The 21,089-nt window shown below is 37.8% G+C and overlaps 1 protein-coding gene across 2 annotated transcripts in view; it reads left to right on the top strand.

Annotated features, from left to right (window-relative positions):
* The window catches only part of GABRG2 (gamma-aminobutyric acid type A receptor subunit gamma2), a 96,511-nt gene extending 93,389 nt beyond the window's left edge, over positions 1-3,122 (top strand). For both annotated transcript variants that reach the window (XM_033180375.1, XM_033180374.1), the window contains one exon: positions 698-3,122. In XM_033180375.1, coding sequence (XP_033036266.1) covers positions 698-973 — 276 coding nt within the window. In that variant the 3' untranslated portion in view covers positions 974-3,122. The remainder of the gene's footprint in view (positions 1-697) is intronic.
* Positions 3,123-21,089: the final 17,967 nt, after the last annotated feature.

Raw genomic sequence — 21,089 nt, 5'->3', positions numbered from 1 at the left:
TATAGTTGTACAGAAATTTACTAACTGGTCTAGCAGGAAATTTGCCAAGTAGTAACATTCTTTTCCCAACTTCCGTTCACATGTAGTTAAACATTGTTGGCATTCTTAAGCTTATAGATGGTGAATGTTAGGAAAAGTATCATAGTGCTTTAAAACATCAGCCATACCTTTGTGGATAAAATCAGGATAATTCTATATTTATATAGATTTTAACATTTTCTATTAACAACATTTAATACATTTGCTCAGTGTAACGGGTTTTCTATTTGCCTATAACTAAGCATGACACAATATTTGATTTCAGAATTGATGCATTTTTATTTATCTGTTCTACTCACATGCAGCACCATTAAATGCATTCATGTAACCAACTTCACATCTAATAGTTACTAGAATAAGACTCCATGTAGTTTTATTTAAATCTTTAACTTTGAGTTCTTTTGGTGTTCAATCTCCTTGCTATAGCTATTAGCTTGATGATATTATTTTCAGCTGCACTGCTTAAGCTCAAAATTTGAAATCTGCAAATGTGCTATCTTTCTAAGTTCAATTTTACCATTGTAGATCATGATGTCATAGCAATTTCCTGAGTACCCATTTTCAGATTCATCATCACATTGGTGACATTGTGGAAAAACAGACTAGGATCTCTCAAGAACAACTAACTGATCCCTCTCCTTCCCTACCCTCATCCCAGGCCCCTACCATTGATATCCGCCCAAGATCAGCAACCATTCAAATGAATAATGCTACACACCTTCAAGAGAGAGATGAAGAGTATGGCTATGAGTGTCTGGACGGCAAGGACTGTGCCAGTTTTTTCTGCTGTTTTGAAGATTGTCGAACAGGAGCTTGGAGACATGGGAGGATACATATCCGCATTGCCAAAATGGACTCCTATGCTCGGATCTTCTTCCCAACTGCCTTCTGCCTGTTTAATCTGGTTTATTGGGTCTCCTACCTCTACCTGTGAAGAGGTATGGGTTTTATTGATATGGGTCTTATTCACTGAGTCTCTTGGAGAGATGTCTGTTCTAAGTCCACTTAAATAATCCTCTATGTGGTTGATAATGATCTGAATTTGTTTCTATGTCCAAACCTGGTAAATTTTATAATGTCATATTGTTTGTGCCCAGCCCTCCTTTGGTTAGTGTACTTTGAACTTCGATGTTTGCTGTGTTTCAAACCTGCAAGGCAAAGTAAAATTAGAGCAAGAACATTCAAACCAAATAATATATTTTTCAGCTACAGCAAATGAAATAGTGAAAGCCCTGACTATTTACAGTGGTGGTATCCTTACTAGATTCATAATGCAATTAGATAGAAAAGGTCCAAAACTGTACCCTATGTTCACTCTGGGTCAAGTTGTGATAAATTTGATCCCAATAGAATACCTCTCTCATTTAAGAAAAATCACAATTCACTTTAAATATGAAAGCCTAGTCCAGAAATCTATTACGCCTTTATCTCAAAATAGGAAGAAAATTTCCTCCACATTCATGTACAATGATGTAAATATTTCAATAATTTAGAATGCTTCAAGTTTAGTGCATGCATCTCTTTAGATCCAAAATAAATGGATTGAAGTTATCATCCTATTGTCTTTTATTTTGTGTCCTTGGGCTATAAAAGAATCCTGGATGTAATTATAAGGATTTGGGTTTGGAAATGGAGGGAGTAATTTTCATTGCCTTCTCCCTCATGCATGAAGATTCGAACAGCTTATTTTTTCCTTGTATTACATATTACAACACTTTAAGTAAAATATAGACTGAATAATCAACATTTGCCACCTCTAAATATGCCCAATTTCATAACTAGAGTATAAAGTAATTGTTTGTGCTTGCCGCTATTTTTTTCTTCCTTTTAGGATGATAGATCATAACAGAACTTATTCTCCATCTCAAGATCTGCTTCTAGTGATTGTGAGTGCCTTGTGGGCAGAATCCTTGTCATTTCTTCTTTGGGTCTGTAGCACCTTGCATAGTGCCTGGCACATAGTTGGTGCTCAATAAATATGGTTTGAAGTGAATTGCCCTCACATGCTTCTGGCAAATCTCTGTGCTGGCCTGAAACCAGTGATTCATCTTCTCACATAGGTGTTGTCAAGTGATATTTGATTTTGTAAAAATAACCAGTAGGATCCAAAGAACTTTAGCTATTTATGTTCATCTTCAAAAATTCATTTTAGGCAAAGTCCATACTCCTTTTAAAATAATATTTATGTCCTATGTTTGTGTATAGAGATGACTCTACTAGGGCATAATTAGAGTTTGTGTATTATTTTTCCAGGTTTGGGGATGAGTCAGTCCTTACCCATCCACAATTTTGTTTGTGAACTTCTAACAGGAATAAGCAAAATTCATACCTGACTAGTGTTTGGAATGTAGTATTCTGCGCAAAAAAGTACTGAAGATTAGATTTTAAAAACAGAAAAAAAAAAATGAATGACTTACATAGAGGTTGAGCCAATGACTGTGGTCTCCTTAGATTATATTGTAATTAAACAAAGCAATTTCTCCAGACTTAAAACATGATGAGTTGAGCTCTATCTTCATGTACTCATCCTGAATCCTTATTTTTCTAAAATAGCACCCTTTGTTAATTATTTTTATGGAAATTATTACTGTTATAATTAAGTCATAGCTAGTATAACTTTACAGATAACCTAAAAAAAATAGAAGAGAGAGCAGCTTTGTCAGTATAAAACCATGTAAAGTCATCATCAAGTCATCTGGATGAATCTTGAAACACATTTAGCTGCCAGTTTTACAAACCTTTAATATATCAGTGCTCCAGTATATAACCTCAAACAAATGTAAATAGAATGAATTATTTTCTTGTTTTGAATTGTCAATATATTAAATGTTGACTCTTTGGGAGAGTTATTGGCAAGTTTCATTAGTGAGAAACATGTTATTGTCAACATGAAATGTGTTCTGTAATGGGGACACTACAAAAAGCTAGCTTTCCAATGTGTGCATAGTATTGGCAATATGAATATATATTATATATAATCTAATACTTATTATAAGCTGCTCCCTGTCTATGTATTTGGAAACCTTTTCACAAAGGGAATTGCCTAACATGTGGACTTTTACAATAAAAATGCTGCATTCTAATCCATGGTGGCATCTCAGTAGTCTGGTAGGACTGTTTGTCTTAGAGATTGTGACCTCTCTTTCCTGTCTCATTTCCCCAAATCCCCTGTCAGTGAGTTTTATTTGTGAGCTGTGTGACTGTGTTTTGCATGGCAGTACTCTTCACCTCAAAAAAATTAAGAGAGGCATATGGGTTGTAGAGTGAAGAAGAAAGGCAGACATATAATAAAGTAAGTAAAAATTCAAGCCTTCTCTACCTCAAGAATTTTGGTGTGGTTAACATTAATTCCAGTGCCAGACAAAGTTGGAATCCCAGCTTTACTATTGACAGTTGTTAGACAATTGTCGATTCAGCCTTTAGAATCCTCCATTAAAAATAATTTATGTATTTGTTTATTTGTTTAGAGATGGGGTCTCCCTCTGTCACTCAGTCTGAAGTGCAGTGGCACAATAATAGCTCACTGAAGCTTCAAACTTCTGGGCTAAAGCATTCCTCTTGATGCAGCTTCCTGAATAGCTGGAACTACAGACACATGCCATCATGCCCAGCTAGAAGTCTCCATTTTAACAGCTATAAATTAGATATACTAATGCAGTAGTATATCTAATTTATAGTGACACTCAACAAATGGTCAAAAGCTCTCTCCCTCACTTCCAACGCCTTCCATGCACTGCTGTCATGCTCCCTTCACCCTATCAAACTAGCTTCCCTAATATAATCTAGCATTATGCATATAAGCCTTTAAGTGACTCTACATCACTCTATTTTATTTTTAGGAAATATTTGCATTGCAAGTCTTTTAAACTATATGCTGGAAATTCCAGTCTCATTGGAAAAAACTTACACATTACATTAGTTATTTTTAAGGCCAAAGAACTGTTATTCATACCCCCCAAATCTACAAACATACAAAGTCGATTAGCCCTACTCCAGAGACAATGTCATGTTTTCTTGAAGTCTTTTGAAATTCTCCCAGGAATATAGTATGATCTTCACAACACAGTTGCCCTAACCATCCTCGGCCCCATTCTCTTGACCCTGTATGTCTTCCTGCATCTAATTTAAACATCTATTTCTCACCTTTCAAACTTATAAAAATGTAGTTTTCACTTAGATGCTGTCTGCTGTCTAACTCAATGCTCTTAACTTTAGCTGAGTGCATATCTTTATATGGCCTTCATTCCTTGTATTAAGTCTCAATATTATTCTGACTAGTAGCAACAATTTTTGTCTGCAACGAAGGTCAAATTAAGTTAACCAAATGATGTGGTCTTCAGGGATTATATCAAAAATTGCTATCTCTATGCTTTGTCACTATGAATCTTTGTCAAAGGTGTAGAATATGGGGGAATGACATAGACCAAGAGCTCAGCTATGTTTTTCAGTGCTCAGTGAACTGCCAAAAGTCACACAGCTAGTTAGTGACAGATCAAGGGGTCATCTGAGCATTGCTCTTTCCACTGTGTCTCACAGTATTTCAGAATTTAGAAGTAAAATTCTGGAATATTTTATCTTTCTGTTAATATTTTAGGATCTGCCAAACTGCAGGATGCTTTCTTTCTTTGATCTAAACCTCACTTTGACTCATTTTATTGCAATGAGACAGGAATTTTAGAATACCTCGTAACAGAAGGAAGTCAATGGGTTTTGTATTTATTTTATTCCTTCTCATGTAAAATGACCAATTGATATTTAATATTACCCATACTACTTTCAGAATGCTGTTTCAAAGAAACATCTAAACAACTCCAGACCTAGGGGGGTATGGGGCAGTACACAACCAAAAAGTTTCCATGGCTAGGATCTGCAGGTTCATTCTTTCTACTATTTAAGCAAAGTGGTGGCAAGTGACCTAACTATTATGATTCTTTCTAAGGTTACAGATTATAGGGAAATTGCAAAATCCAGTTGTAACTTTCTTTTGCCACATTTTGGATAATAAAGAAATAGTTTCCTCTAATTATGGTTTGTATAACTAATTGGAAAAGCAGAGGCTCTTGCTCTAGATTAACTAGGTTCAAATATCAGCTCTGTCAACTTTTGTCTGCCTCGGTTTTCTCACCTGAAAAATGGAGATAATATTGGTGTACATCTCAGAGTTTATTATAAGGAGAAACTGAGTTACTACCAAAGAATTACTGGATGCTAGTAATTTTCCTCAGTAAGGATATGAAGTTTCAGAAAATACAGGGTACAAAGACCATATCTACTTTGCTTAAAAATATTGATCACCATTTGTGAGGACTCTCTTTTCTCATTAAAAAAAAAACAAAAAGTCACTGGGCGAGGGATAGAAATTTCAGTTAATGTCTGGGGATTTCCGAATATTCCTATCTTGACGATATTCTGTTTCTTATGTAAATGAGGGAATTTGGCCCCTTTTTCTCCAGCAGGCTTTTATTCAATCACTTCTCTGCTATTTGCTATGGCCTGATGTTATTGATTACCATCTAACACTCTGACTCTATTAAACTATGTCTTATCTCCACACAGGTATCTTGGCTCCTCCTTGAGACTTCTATAAAAAAGCACAATAGTCCTAGAATGTCTTTCTCTGCTCAACAGATTCAACAGTCTCTAATTAAAGACTCTCTGGCCGGGCGCGGTGGCTCAAGCCTGTAATCCCAGCACTTTGGGAGGCCGAGACGGGCGGATCACGAGGTCAGGAGATCGAGACCATCCTGGCTAACACGGTGAAACCCCCGTCTCTACTAAAAAATACAAAAAACTAGCCGGGTGAGGTGGCGGGCGCCTGTAGTCCCAGCTACTTGGGAGACTGAGGCAGGAGAATGGCGTAAACCCGGGAGGCGGAGCTTGTAGTGAGCTGAGATCCGGCCACTGCACTCCAGCCTGGGCAACAGAGCAAGACTCCGTCTCAAAAAAAAAAAAAAAAGACTCTACCTGGTCTGTAAGGTCTTCCCAGTTTCACTAAAGTTCAATATGTTATTTTCTTTTATCTCTTCCAGTTCTTGATGTGACTTTCAAATGGCCTAATCCTAATGTTTATCTGAGTTAAATACTTACATTCATCCAATCCTCTTAGTAAACAAACATTAAATGAACAATGCTGTGACAAGAGTATATTATAAATAATTCACTATCAATTTGCATCTTAAATCATGATGGTCATCTTCTATCTCCATGCCTCTAATGGAACTGCACACAAGTAGTTGTAGATAGAATAAATCATTATTCTAACTGTGCGTGAAGTCAGAAAAGGGTTTCTCTGTATAAAAAGCATTCCTCTACACGTGAGGAGGTCCCTTCATGCTTAAAAGCCCCCTTTCTATAATTACTAATAAAAATCCTATGGACTATTTGAAAACTATGTACATGTACATAACAATAGTGTTCTTAATCCATTAGCAAGAGTTAATCACTAAAATAGTATTTACCTTTTTATTTTTGTTTTCCTTCATATATCTTTATAGCTGAAGGTTATATATATATAACTATATATAAATATATGTATAACATATATAAATATATATAACTATATATATAACAATGTATACATATATATATCTTCCTGTATTTTCATAGAATAAATCCCTAAACATAAGCTTTGCTGAACTAAAATGTGTAAGCATTTAACAATTAGAGTCCTGGCAGGAAACAAATGGCATACTCTAAAGAGAAACTGAAGAAAAATTAATGAAGGGTTACTTAGAAAGATGTAGGCAAGGTTAAAGTCTACCAATTAAAGAATGTTTTAGTACAACGGGTCTAGCAGCTATCAACTGAACTAGTTACCTATATCCATTGTACAAATTACCATGAACTCAATGACTTAGAACAATATAAATTCATTATCATAATGAATTTCAGAAGGTCAGAAATTTCAATGGCTGAAGTCAAGATACGAACAAAGCTGCATTCCTTCTGAAGGATTTAGGGGAGAATTAATTTCTTGACTTTTCCATGTTCTAGAGACCTCTTGAATTCCCTGGCTTGTGGTTCATGTTCACCTTTAAAGCCAGCAACTACATCACTCAGTCCATTTCCTTCATCTTTCCTCTGGCTGTGACCTCAAGCCTCCTACTTACAAAGACCCTTGAGATTACATTGGATCCACCCAGGTAATCCAAGATAATCTCGTCTCCAGATCCTTAACCAGGCCTGCAAACTCCCTTTTACCACATAAGATATCATATGTCCAGTTTGCAGGGATTCAAATAAGGACCTTTTTTGGGGACCTATTATTTTGCCTACCAGACCACTCCAGTCATTAAAGCACAAAAGGAAGGGACAGTTACAGGACCCAGAAAAGCTGTAGAATAGGAGCTGTGACTTTAAACTAATACAGCCACTGCCCAACAGTGGCCAGTCAAGGAGAGAGTGTAGGAATAAGTAATCAGAATTCTCTCTTCTCCTAACTAAAGTATATCTAATTGGTCAAACCAAATGGAAACTAGTGGACAGGGAAATGCAGGTAGGGTGCTCCAGAGGTCAGCCTCATGGGGCACAACATATGATGAAGAACTTTGAAAAATGGATCCAGAGAAATGACTAGAAATGATCTAGAAAACCTCTCCAAAAATTAGCATGAGTGCTACAAAAGAAATCTTCTTTACTTGTACCCTACTTATCATAACTTTCTGAAATAAAGAAGAAGTTTGGAGTTTTCAAATAGATTTCTATGCCATGGAAAAAGTAGTCTTTAAAAGTTATTATGCTGGAATATTACAGACCCATATATTTTATATTGGGTAATCTGTTCAACCTGAACAACTTTTCAACAGGCTTTAAAACGATAAAGCAAAAGCCTTTATACAACTACTTTCTGGAAGTTAATGTGGGTTAATAGACATGCCCTTCTGGTGAGTCCTGTGGCAAGGGTGCCAATTCAGTCAGTGGTTTGCAGGCCACAGCACCCTTGAGCTATTTTCACAAAGGGTGGACCTTCTGAGCCAATATTCCTTATCTGTTATGGCAGACCTTAAAAAGGGACAGGGCTTCTGAGTCACTGAGAGCCCAAGGGTACAATTCTACACTGGGTTCAAGGCTGAAAACAGCAAAACCACAGACCTATTTCTGTAAACACAATGACTGTAAGGACAATTAAAACTTAATTTGGACAACTTAACCTAAAGTGAAAACAGTAAACCGTTTGGAAAACAGACTAGCTTAGTACTGATACTCTGAACATAGCCTCTTGCAGTGTACAAGACTATTACTTTCTCATTGACAGCCTTCCCATCCTCTTGAAGTCATGGCGGAAACTGAGTCCTCATTAGGGCTAGATTGTGGACCCTGTTGAACAAAAAAGAAGGACAATTTTACATGGCACTTAAATTTAGCTCTTCTCTTCTAAACCTCTATTGATTCTGTTTCTCCCCTTTCATTCTTTCAACCTCTTTTTTTTCTTCAAAAAGACTTGATGTTATTGTGAGGCAATGAAGATGTGATTCAATTCAATAAGTATGTTGAGTGCCTACCATATGCCAAGAACAGCACTATGTGTTGGAGATATCTTGGTAAAAATTATTGACTTAGGCCCTATCCTTACAGAATTTATAATATAATGCAAAAAGAGGTAAGAAATGTGAAATTAAGTGGGTGGTTAGTATTATTAATGCAGAGGTAAATATCTGATCATAAATGCCTCACACCTCTCCAAATTCTATATATATAAATGTATGGGGTAGGTTTAAGCTGATATTCTTCAATTAATATTAATAGATTTATTTCTTAGATATAGAAGATAAGTCTATGAAGTAGTGGATCATGGGGTTTCCTTAGGATAATACATTTTTCATGTTTAAAAATTGCTTGTATCTGCTAGAGGATTGAATCAGGTTTTTTTCATTATAAACATTTTCAGGCATGTATATGAAATGACACAGGCAACATGTATTTCTTTGGAAAACACATTGCTTTTCAGTGATCTTTTACCAAGGGACTAAATGACAGAGAATCGTAAAGTGCTCTCAGTGGTGTTTTACATTAAATAGTTGACCTCCCTAGTTTGGCACTGGGGAATTAGTACCAATTATTAAAGTAACAAATTCCTCCTGCTACCATGAAAATTGGGACTTTAAAACTTACATTGATCTATGATAAGCAATAATTGTACATTTTAAGCTAATATACATGCACCATGCCTATCCATGCATTTGCAATATATATGCTTGACGCAATATTTCTTGTAAAGCTATAGCTTGTCAAAGTGAGGGCCAAAGTTTACACTTCTAAATCTTTATTGCCTAACACAGTACCTGACCCATAGTAGCCACTTGAGAGATGAAGTTTTTAAAATACAGTTTGTCAAATGGATGCTATTTGATTATTATTTGTGAGGTTTTTATTTAAAATACCCATTCTATTTTTTTTTATTTTAAGGAGGACTATATATATAAAATATATATATGTGTGTGTATGTGTGTATGTTTATGTGTGTGTGTGTGTGTAGTCACCACAACATTCTAAAGCATCCTCTCACAAATCTTCCCCCAGAAGAGTACCACTAACTTGATGAACATAACCAAACGTAATCCTCAGATGTTAATATGAGAGTATCATCAAAGATGGTATCTACTGAAAATCCCCATGAAATTTAAGACAACTTATTGAGATTTGTTATTTAGCAATTAACTATCAATGGCAATCAAGCGACTCAATTAGTTTTGAGGAGAAACAAGAAACACATTTCCTGAAATGAGATTTTCCCAGGTAAATTCTAACAAGGGTCAAGACTAAAATTACTTTCTTTCTTGATAAATAATATGGTTTGGATATTTGTTCTCTACAAATCTCATGTGGAAATGTGAATCCCAATGTTGGAGATGGGGCCTGGTAAGAGATTACTGAATCATAAGGCAAATGTCTCACGAATGCTTTAGGACCAACCTCCTAATGATAAATGAGTTCTCACTCAACTACTTCACAAAATATCTGGTTGTTGTAAAAATTCTGGGACTTCCTCCTTCTGTATCTTGCTCCCTTTCTCACCATGTGGCGTGCTGCTCCTGCTTCACCTTCTTCTGTGAGTAAAAGCTCCCTGAGGTCTCACCAGAAGCCTAGCAGACCTCAGCACCACGCTTACTGTATAGCCTGCAAAACCATGAGCCAATTAAACTTTTTTTCTTCATATATTACCCAGCCTCAGGTATTCCTTTATAGCAACACAAAATGGACTAATACAACAAGTTAGCAATTATTTATAATTGTCTTAATTTCTTTAAGCCCTCAGTGAACACAATTTGGAGAGTTTATTGTATTTTTTTGCATAATGTTTTAATACTTAATCCAAGGTAGAAAAATAAAAGGATGAGAATTTTCTGGTTATTCTGTTTAATGTCTACATCCTTCAAAAACTTATTTTGATGGTTTTATATACATTACACAAAATGTAAGAAATAGGTCATCTTTATGTGTTTATAGTGGGTGAGAGTAAGAGCAAGATCCAGGCCAAGAGCAAGACGAGATAATGAGGAATAAATAATACAATGGGGAAAGGATAAAGGAATTTATACTTCTCTGACCATTAATTCATTACTTTAGAAATAATTTAATCAGAATTCCAAATGTAATAATTTCTTCATATTGGGATATGATATTCTTATTTGCAAAAGTTATATTAGTCTTCATATTATCACTAGTAACACTTTGAGCACTTATATTTGTATTTGTATATTGAGTAGAAAATACTATTTATAATTTTCCAAATGTTCTGTTGTTTATGACAAAGTTTAATCACAACATGCTGCTCATCACTAGTACTCAATAAATCTCTGCTTTAATTACAATAATGACAAAATTATATGCTAAGAAAGATGTGATGGGGGAGGGACAAAGATGACTGGTTAGAAGCAGCTACAGTGCATAGTACTCATGGAGGGGAATGAAAGGGCCAAGAAAATACAGCACCTACAACTGAAATATCCAGGTACTCTTATTGGGACTGATAGGGTAAACAATTCAACCCATGGAGAATGAAGAAAAGCAGGGCAGGATAATGGCCTACCTGGGAGCAACACAGAGTCAAGTGAACCCCTACCTCCTGCCAAGGGAAGCGGTGAGTCAATGTGCAATCCTGGAAAACCACACATCTCCCATGGATCTTTGCAACCCTCAGATCAGGAGATCATCTCATGTGCCACTCCACTAGGGCCTTGGGTCCAACACACAGAGCTGTGAGGAGTCTCAGCAGAGTAGCTGCTCAGGCATGCACATACTCTGACCCTAGGATTCCAACAAAGGTGACTGCAACTCAGGCAAGGCAGGAGGTATGTGAAGCAGAGTCATTTGTTTGGGGTAATACTCGAGGTTCCTTCCCTCATGCCAAGGAAATGAAGGACAACATGGAAAAACACAAGGAGTGAGTATAAAAGCAGAAGTTTCATAGGCGAAAGAAACAGAAAAGAGAAAAGCTGTCTCTCTTGCAGAGAGAGAGAAGTTCCCCAGTGGGTCTTCTGGTTCTGTGGTGAAGTGCACAGGATTTTATAGTCGAGCTTGAGGAGGCAGTGTCTGATTTACGTAGGGCACAAGGAATTGGTCAGGCCATTTGCATAGCACATGAAGAAGCTGTCCATCTCACCCCAATCTTTTATTATGCAGAGGGGGTCTCTACCTGGCTGGTGTCATGTTGCCTGCTTTTTTACTGCACATGAAGCAAAAAGGAAAAGGGAAGAGAAAACCTCCATGTTGAATACATCTGGCTTCCAGGTATCCCTTTTCTATTGCACAGCTGCTAGCATTTACCTATGCAAGATTTTGGCTTGCTTATCCATGCTTGCAGCCTGATTTTTCAGGCTGGGCTTCTTGTTAGAAAAGAAATGATTTGGGGTCTGCTTTTTATTAAAAAGAAATCTTTCTGAGGACTCCCTTACCCTTGCTATCTGCCTAAATCATTTCTAGGTCTTGTATCATCTGTCCATATTGCTAGAAGGGGGCTAAATCCAGGGGCTGGGCAGGATTGGTCTGCAGGCCCCATTTCCATGGCACCACACAAGATAAGACTTATTATCTTGAAATTCCAGCCAGCCGCCGGGCGCGGTGGCTCAAGCCTATAATTCCAGCACTTTGGGAGGCTGAGACGGGCAGATCACGAGGTCAGGAGATCGAGACCATCCTGGCTAACACTGTGAAACCCCGTCTCTACTAAAAAATAGAAAAAACTAGCCGGGCGAGGTGGCGGGCGCCTGTAGTCCCAGCTACTGGGGAGGCTGAGGCAGGAGAATGGCGTGAACCCGGGAGGCGAAGCTTGCAGTGAGCTGAGATCCGGCCACTGCACTCCGGCCTGGGTGACAGAGTGAGACTCCGTCTCAAAAAAAAAAAAAAACAAAACAAAACGAAATTCCAGCCAGCCACTGGCAACAGGGTAGAACTTGCCTGAGACCTGAGATGGGACAGAGCCCCCAAGAAGAGGGGTGGGCCACCATCTTTGCTGTTTGCATGACTCAGCCGTTCCAGTCTGCAGGCTTTGGAGAGTCCAAACGATCCTGACAAGGAAGGAACTCCCCAGTGTAGCACAGCCTCTTTACCAAAATGTTGATGGACTGCTCCTTTAAGCAGGACCCTGATCCATTCCGCACTGTGATACACCTCCTAACAAGGGCCTCCAGCCAACCCTGCCTGCCTGTATTCTACAGACAGAGCTCTGAACTCTCCCTGGGATGGAGAGCCAGGGGAGGGGCAGGCCACCAGCTTTGTTGTTTGGATGACTCAATCATTCCAGTCTCTGGGCTTTGGTGAGTCCAAACAGTTTAGACAAGGAAGGGACCCCCCCACCACCTCTACACAGCACAGCTGCTTTACCAAAACATGGCTAAACTGCTACTTTAAGTGAGATCCCAATTCATGCCTCCTCTGGGTGCGACCTCCCTGCTGGGGCCTCCAGTCATCCCCCCATATGCTATGGACAGAGCTCTGATATTTTGTTGGGATAGAGTGCCCAGGGAAAGGGGCAGGCTGTGACTTTGCTGTTTGGATGACTCTGCCATTCCAGCCTGCAGGCTTTGGAGAATCCAAGCTGACTTGGTCAGAGGCAGTTCCCCAGCATGGCCTGGCTGCTTTGTCGAGACATGGCCAGACTACGTTTTTAAATGAGACCCTGATCCATTCATTCTCACTGGGCAGGTCCTCCTAGCTGGGGCCTCTGGCAACCCCTTCCTGTGTTCTATGGCAAACAGAGTTCTACTTTCTCTCTGGGACACAGGGCCTGGGGGATAAAGTGGGCCACCACCTTTGCTGTTTGGGCATATCAGCCAGTCCAGCCTTTGGGCCTTGGAGAGCCCAGACTGATCAGGGGCTGAAGAAATTCCCTACACAGCCCAGCTGCTCTACCAAAATGCAGCCAGACTACTTCTTTAAGGAGGTTCCTGATTCTGTTCCTCCTGACTGAGGAGACCTCCAACCTGGGGTCTCCAGCCACCTTCTATAGGTGTGTTCAAGCCAACAACAGGTCAGTCCCTTCCTGGGGTGAAGTTCCAAGAGGAAGGGGCAGGTTGCCATGTTTGCTGTTTCACAGCCTTCACTGGTGATACCTCCAGATGCTGGAAGAACCAAGACAACTCGGGTCTGGAGCGAACCCCCAGCAAATCATAGCAGCCTTACAGAAGAGTGGCCAGACTCTTAAGAGAAAAACAAATAAAACAACAACAATTACCACCACAACAACAACAACAACAAAAACACACACAAAACCCCATCTAAAGGTCAGCAACCTCAAAGATAGAAGGTAGATAAGCCCACAAAGTTGAGAAACAATTATTACAAAAACTCTAAAAATTCAAAGAACCAGAGTGCCCCCTTTCCTTCAAATGAGCACAACACATCTCCAGCAAAGGTTCATGACTGAGCTGTGACTGAGATGGCTGAAATGGCAGAAGTGGGCTTTAGAATGTGTCTAAAAGCAAACATCACTAAGCTAAAGGAGCACTTTGTAACCAAATGCAAGGAAGCCAAGAATCATGATAAAACAATGCAGGAGCTGACAGCCAAAATATCCAGTGTAGAGAGGAACATAACTGATCTGATAGAGCTAAAAACACAATACAAGAACTTCACAATGCATTCATAAGTATTAATAGCAGAATAGACAAAGTGGAGGAAAGATTTTCTGTGCTTGAAGACTGTCTTTCTGAAGTAAGACAGGCAGACAGGAATGGGGCGGGGGGAGGAAAGAATGAAAAGGAATGAATCAAACCACCAAAAACTATAGGATTAAGTAAAGAGACCAAATCTATGACTGGGGTACCTGAAAGAGGCAGGGAGAATGGAACCAATTTGGAAAACTTTTCAGGATTTCAGCCAGGAGAACTTCCCCAGCCTAGCTAGACAAGCCAATATTCAAACTCAGGAAGTGCAGAAAACCCCAGTAAGATACTCTACACGAAGATCATCCCCAAGGCACATAATCATCAGATTCTCTAAGGTTGAAATGAAAGACAAAATGTTAATGGGAGCTAGAGAGGAAGGCCAGGTCACCTACAAAGAAAAGCCTATCAAACTAACAGTGAATCTGTCAGCATAAACCCTACCAGCCAGAAAAGATTGGATGTCAATATTCAATATTCTTAAATAAAATAAATTGCAAGCCAGAATTTTATATCCAGCCAAATTAAGCTTCATAAGCAAAAGAGAAATAAGATCCTTTTCAGACAAGCAAATGCTAAGGGAATTTGTTACCACCACCAGACCTGCCTTACAAGAGCTTCTGAAAGAAGCACTATGTATTTTCTGGAAAGCAAAAATCATTACCAGCCACTACAAAATCCCACTGAAGTACATAGACCAGTGACACTATGAAGCAGCCACATAAACATGGCTGCAAAATAACCAGCTAGCATCATGACGACAGGATCAAATCCACACACAACAATAGCAACCTTAAATGTAAATGGGCTAAATGCCCCAATTAATGGGCATAAAGTGGCAAGCTGGATAGAGAACCAAGACCTATTGGTATGCTGTCTTCAAGAGACCCATCTCACATGCAAAGACATACATAGGCTCAAAATAAAGGGATGGGGAAAATTTGCCAAGCAAATGGAAAACAGAAAATAGCAGGGGTTGCAATCCGAGTTTCTGACAAAACAAACTTTCAACCAACAAAGATCAATAAAGACAAAGAAGGGTATTACATAATGGTAAAGTGTACAATCAACAAGAGGAGATAATTATCCTAAATATATATGCACCCAATACAGGACCACCCAGATTCAGAAAGCAAGTTCTTAAAGACCTTCAAAGAGACTTAGACTCCCACACAGTAATAATGGGAGACTTTACCACCACACTGACAATATTAGACAGATCATCAAGACAGAAAATTAGCAAAGATATTCAGAATCTGAACCCAGCTCTGAATCAAACAGAGCAGATAGATATGTAGAGAACTCTCCCCTGCAAAACAACAGAATATACATTCTTCTCATCACCACATGGCACATACTCTAAAATTTATCACATAGTTGAAAGTAAAGCAATCTTCAGCAAATGCAAAAAAACTGAAATCATAACAAACAGTCTCTCAGACTACAGCAAAATCAAATTAAATTCAAGATTAAGAAACTCACTCAAAACCTACAACTACATAGAAATTGAACAACCTGCTCCTGAATGACTTTTAGGTAAATAATAAAATTAAGGAAGATATCAAGAAGTTCTTTGAAACTAATGAGAACAAAAAGATAATGTACCAGAATCTCTGCGATGCAGTTAGATCAGTGTTAGGAGGGAAATGTAGACCAGGAGCAGTGGCTCATGCCTGTAATCCCAGCACTTTGGGAGGCGGAGGTAGACATCTTATGAGGTCAAGAGATCAAGACCATCCTTGCTAACATGGTGAAACCTGTCTCTACTAAAAATACAAAAATTAGCTGGGTGTGCTGACACATACCTGTTGTCCTGGCTACTTGGGAGGCTGAGACAGGAGAATCACTTGAACCCGGGAGGTGGAGGTGGAGGTCACCATGAGCCAAGATCACACCGCTGCACTCCAGTCTGGCAACAAAGCAAGAGTCCATCTCAAAAAAAAAAAAAAAAAAGAAAGAAAAAAAGAGAGGGATATTTATAACACTAAGTTTCCATATTGAAAAGCTAAATAATTCTCAAGTTAACAACCTAATATCACAACTAAAAGAACCAGAGAAACAAGAGCAAACAATCCCCCAAATTAGCAGAAGACCAGAAATAACCAAGATCATGGTTGAACCGAAGGAGATAGAGACACAAAACAACCCTTCAAAAGATCAATAACTCACAGAACTGATTTTTTGAAGAAATTAATAAAATAGACTGCTAACTAGGCTAATAAAAAAAGAGAGAAAATTCAAATAAATGCAATCAGAAATGATAAGGGCAATATTACTACTGACCTCACAGAAATAGAAACAACCATCAAAGAACATTATAAATACTTCTATGGACATAAACTAGAAAAAAATCTAGAAGAAATGGACAAATTCCTGGATACATGCACCCTACTGAGACTGAACCAGAAAAATATTGAATCTCTGAATAGACCAATAACAAGTTTGGAATTTGAGGCAGGAACAAATTGCCTTCAAACTGAAAAAAAAAAAAGAAAGAAAAAGCACAGGATCAGATAAATTCACTGGTAAATTCTACCACAGTTACAAAGAAGAGCTGGTACCATTCCTACTGAAACTATTCCAAACAATTGAAAAGGAGGGACTCCTCCCTAACTCATTAGATGAGGGAAGCATCATCCTGACACCAAAACCTGGCAGAGTTACAACAATAAAAGAAATCTTCAGGTCAATATTCTTGATGAACATCAATGCAAAACCCTCAACAAAATATTGGCAAATCAAATCCAGCAAAAAGTCAAAAAGCTCATCCACCACAATCAAGTAGGCATTATCCCCAGGATGGAAGGTTTGTTCAACATACGTGAATCAACAAATGTGATTCATCACATAAAGAAAACAAATGACAAAAAGCACATTATTATCTCAATAGATTCAAAAAAGCCTTTGATAAAATTCAACATCCCTTCATGTTAAAAGCTCTCAATAAACTAGATATTGAAGGAACATAACTCAAAATAAGAGTCATATATGACAAACCCACAGCCAAGATCATACTGAATGGCCAAAAGCTGTAAGCATTTCCCTTGAGAACCAGCACAAGACAAGGATGCCCTGCCTCATCACTCCTATTCAGTATACTACTGGAAGTTCTGGCAAAGGCAATGAGGCAAGACAAAAATAATAATAACAATAAAAAAGAAGGGTATTCAAATAGGAAGAGAGGAAGTCAAACTATCTTTGTTTGAAGATGACATAATCCTGTATCTAGAAAACCCTATTAACTCAACCTAAAAGCTTCTTAAGCTGATAAGCAACTCCAGCAGTCTCAGGATACAAAATCAATATGCAAAAATCACTAGCATATATCGAACAAAAGGCAAGCCAAGAACCAAATCAGGAATGAACTTCCATTTACAGTAGCCACAAAAAGTATAAAATACCTAGGAAGACAGCTAAGAAGGGAAGTTAAAGATTTCTGCAAGAACTACAAACCATGGCTGAAAGAAATTCAGAGATGACACAAACAAATAGAAAAACATTCCATGATCACAGAGAGGAAGAATCGATATCATGAAAAATGGCCATACTACCCCAAATCAACTTAAAGATTCAGTGCTATTCCCATTAAACTATCATTGACATTCTTCACAGAATTAGAAAAAGTTAAAATTCATATGGAATCAAAAAAGAGCCCAAATAGCCAATACAATCCTAAGCAAAAAGAACAAAGCTGGAGACATCACACTACCTTACTTTAAACTGTACTATAGGGCTACAGTAACCCAATCACCACTACATTGGTACAAGAATCAACAAAGAACCAAAGAGCCAAGGTAATCCTAAGCAAAAAGAACAAAGCTGGAGGCATCATGCTACCTGAGTTCAAACTGTACTACAGGGCTATAGTAACCAAAACACCACTGTACTCTTACTAAAACAGACACATATAAGAGTCCAGAAATAAAGCCACACAACTACAACCATCTGATTTTCAATAAAGGTAACAAAAACAAGCAATAGGGAAAGGATTTCCTTTTTAATAATTGGTTCTGGGAGAACTGGCTAGCCATATTCCAAAAATTAAAACTGGACCCCTTCCTCATATGATATACAAAAATTGACTCAAGATGGATTAAAGACATAAATATAAAACCCAATACTATAAAAACCATAGAAGAAAACTTAGGTAATACCATTCAGGACACAGGTATGGGCAAAGATTTCATGATGAAGATGCCAAAAGCAATTGTAACAAAAGCAACAATTGACAAATGAGATCTAATTAAACTAAAGAGCTTTTGCACAACAAAAGAAACTATCAACAGAGTAAATAGACAACCTACAGAATGGAAGAAAATTTTTGCAAACTATGCATCTGACAAAGGTCTAATATCCAGCATCTGTAAGAAACTTAAACAAATTTACAAGAAAAAAACCTTATTAAAAAGTGAGCAAAGTACATGAACAGTCACTTCTCAAAAGAAGACATACATGAGGTCAACAAACATGAAAAAAGGCTCAACATCGCTGATCATTAGAGAAACGCAAAACCACAATTAGATACCGTCTCATACCAGTCATAATATATTACTAAAAAGTAAAAAAATAACAGATGCTGGTGAGGTTGTGCAGAAAAAGGAACACTTTTACACTGTTGGTTGAAGTGTAAATTGGTTCAACCATTGTGTAATACAGTGTGATGATTCCTCAAAGACCTAGAGGCAAACATATCATGTAACCCAGCAATCCCATTACTGGGTATATACCCAAAGGAACAGAAATCATTGTATGACACATATGCACATATGCACACATATGTTCATTGCAGCACTTTTCACAATAGCCATAACATGGAATCAACCTAAATGCCCATCAATGATGGACTGGATAAAGAAATTGTGGTACATATACACCATGGAATACTATGTAGCCATAAAAAGGAATGAGATTGTGTTCTTTGCAGGGGCATGAATAGAGCTGGAGGCCATTATCCTTAGCAAACTAACTCAGAAACAGAAAACCAAACACCATATGTTCTTGCTTATAAGTGGGAGTTCAACAATGAGAACACATGGACTCAGGGAGAGGAACAACACACACTGAGGCCTATCAAAGGGTGGAGTTGGGAGGAGGGAGAGGATGAGGAAGAACAGCTAGTGGATTCTGGGCTTAACATCTGCGTGTTGGGTTGACCTGTGCAGCAAACAACCATAGCACACATTTACCTATGTAACAAACTTGCACATCCTGCACATGTACCCCTAAACTTAAAATAAAAGTTGAAAATATAGAAGAAAAGGTATTTCTCTGTAGGTTTATACACATTTTTCAATAAATTTTATTTCGTGGACATAGATATTTTAGATATTTGCCATATTTCAAGATTATTCCATTTTTCTCCTAGCACTTCACTTTTTTTCTTTCAAAGCTATATTGTTATATAACTTATAAAAACTTAAAAAATGTAAGAAGTACTTGAAGGAGGAAAGACTTCTTACTCAAGACACACCAAAATAAAATGCTAAATATAATGTTAACAAGTGATACATTGGATTATTTATTTTCTTCAAAAGACACATTAAAGAAGGCAACACACAGAGGATCTAGGAGTTATTTTTGATACATATGTAGGAAAAGTTCTTGCTAAAATTGTATGATTAACTCCTACAAATCAATAATAATAAGAAAACCCAATAAAAAATTGTCAAATATTAAGCGAGTTCTTTACATATAGATACCAACAACTAATCTATTTAACTCTCATGAGTGCATATTAAAACCGTAATGCCAAATCAATATACAACTACTGAAACTAGTTTGAAAAAGAAAAAATTTCAAGTGTTGCAAACATGTGAAGTAATATAAACCCTCAAACTGTACTTATGGAAGTGTAAATTGCACAATATTTTTGAACAGTGTTGGAAAAATTGATTAAACTATTCATATACAATGACCTAGAAATTCCCCTAATGAAAGTATAAACATATTCAGCAAAAATATAGTTACAAAAATATTCATCAGAACACAATTTTTACCAGCTTGTACATTCAAGACATAGAATACTACTTTTTTAATAACTCAAATAGCAAAAACACTAAAATGCCTATCAAATGCAGAATGAATAAAAACGCTGTGGTATAGTCTCATAATAACATAGTCTGTACTATAGAAATATAGTAAATATAGAATAACATATTCTGTACAGCAAGCAGATAAAATATGTATGAATCTCACATCTGTAATGTAGAGCAAAATGAACATCATATTTGCACTACACTAAATATTTGTGTGCCCCCAAAATTCGTAAGTTGAAACCTTAATCCCAATGTGATAACAGATGGGACCTCTGGGAAGTAAGTAATGAAGGTGAAGCGTTCATGAATGGGATTAGTGCTTTTTCAGGCTGGAAAGCCAGGTAGCTCTCCTCCTTTCACATAGGATACAATGAGAAATTGACAATCTGCAATCCAGAGAGGGTGCTCATCAGAACCTGACTATCATAGTGCCGAGATCTCAGAATTCCATTCTTCAGAACTATGAGAAGTGTATTCCTACCATTATCACCCAGTCTATGATATTTTGTTATAACAACCTGATCTAAGACACTAAGATTCCATTCATATAAAACTGAGAAAGAGCCAAGTGTGGTGGCTCACGCCTGTAATCTCAGAGCTTTGGGAGGCCAAAGTAGGAGGATCAGTTGAGGCGAGGAGTTTCAGACCACCTGGGCAAAATTGTGAGACCCTGTCTCCACTAAAAAAAAAAAAAAAAAAGCAAAGTCTTGGTAGTGTGTGCCTATAGTCCCAGCCACTCAGGAGGCAAAGAGAGGAGAACATTTTGAGCCCAGGTGGCTCCAGTGAGTAATGATCATGTCACTGTGCTCCAGATCAGGTGATGGAGAAAGACCTGTAGATGTGAGGAGAATTCTTGTGTGTGTGTGTGTTGTGGAGGAGAGCAGGGAGAAAAGGCTGAGCATGAGAAGCACTT

The sequence above is a fragment of the Trachypithecus francoisi genome, unplaced genomic scaffold (assembly GCF_009764315.1).
Source record: "Trachypithecus francoisi isolate TF-2019V2 unplaced genomic scaffold, Tfra_2.0 Lachesis_group2, whole genome shotgun sequence".
NCBI classification, from domain to species: domain Eukaryota; kingdom Metazoa; phylum Chordata; class Mammalia; order Primates; family Cercopithecidae; genus Trachypithecus; species Trachypithecus francoisi.
The sequence above is the reverse complement of the archived record's forward strand: the minus strand, read 5'-3'. Positions and strand labels throughout refer to the sequence as shown.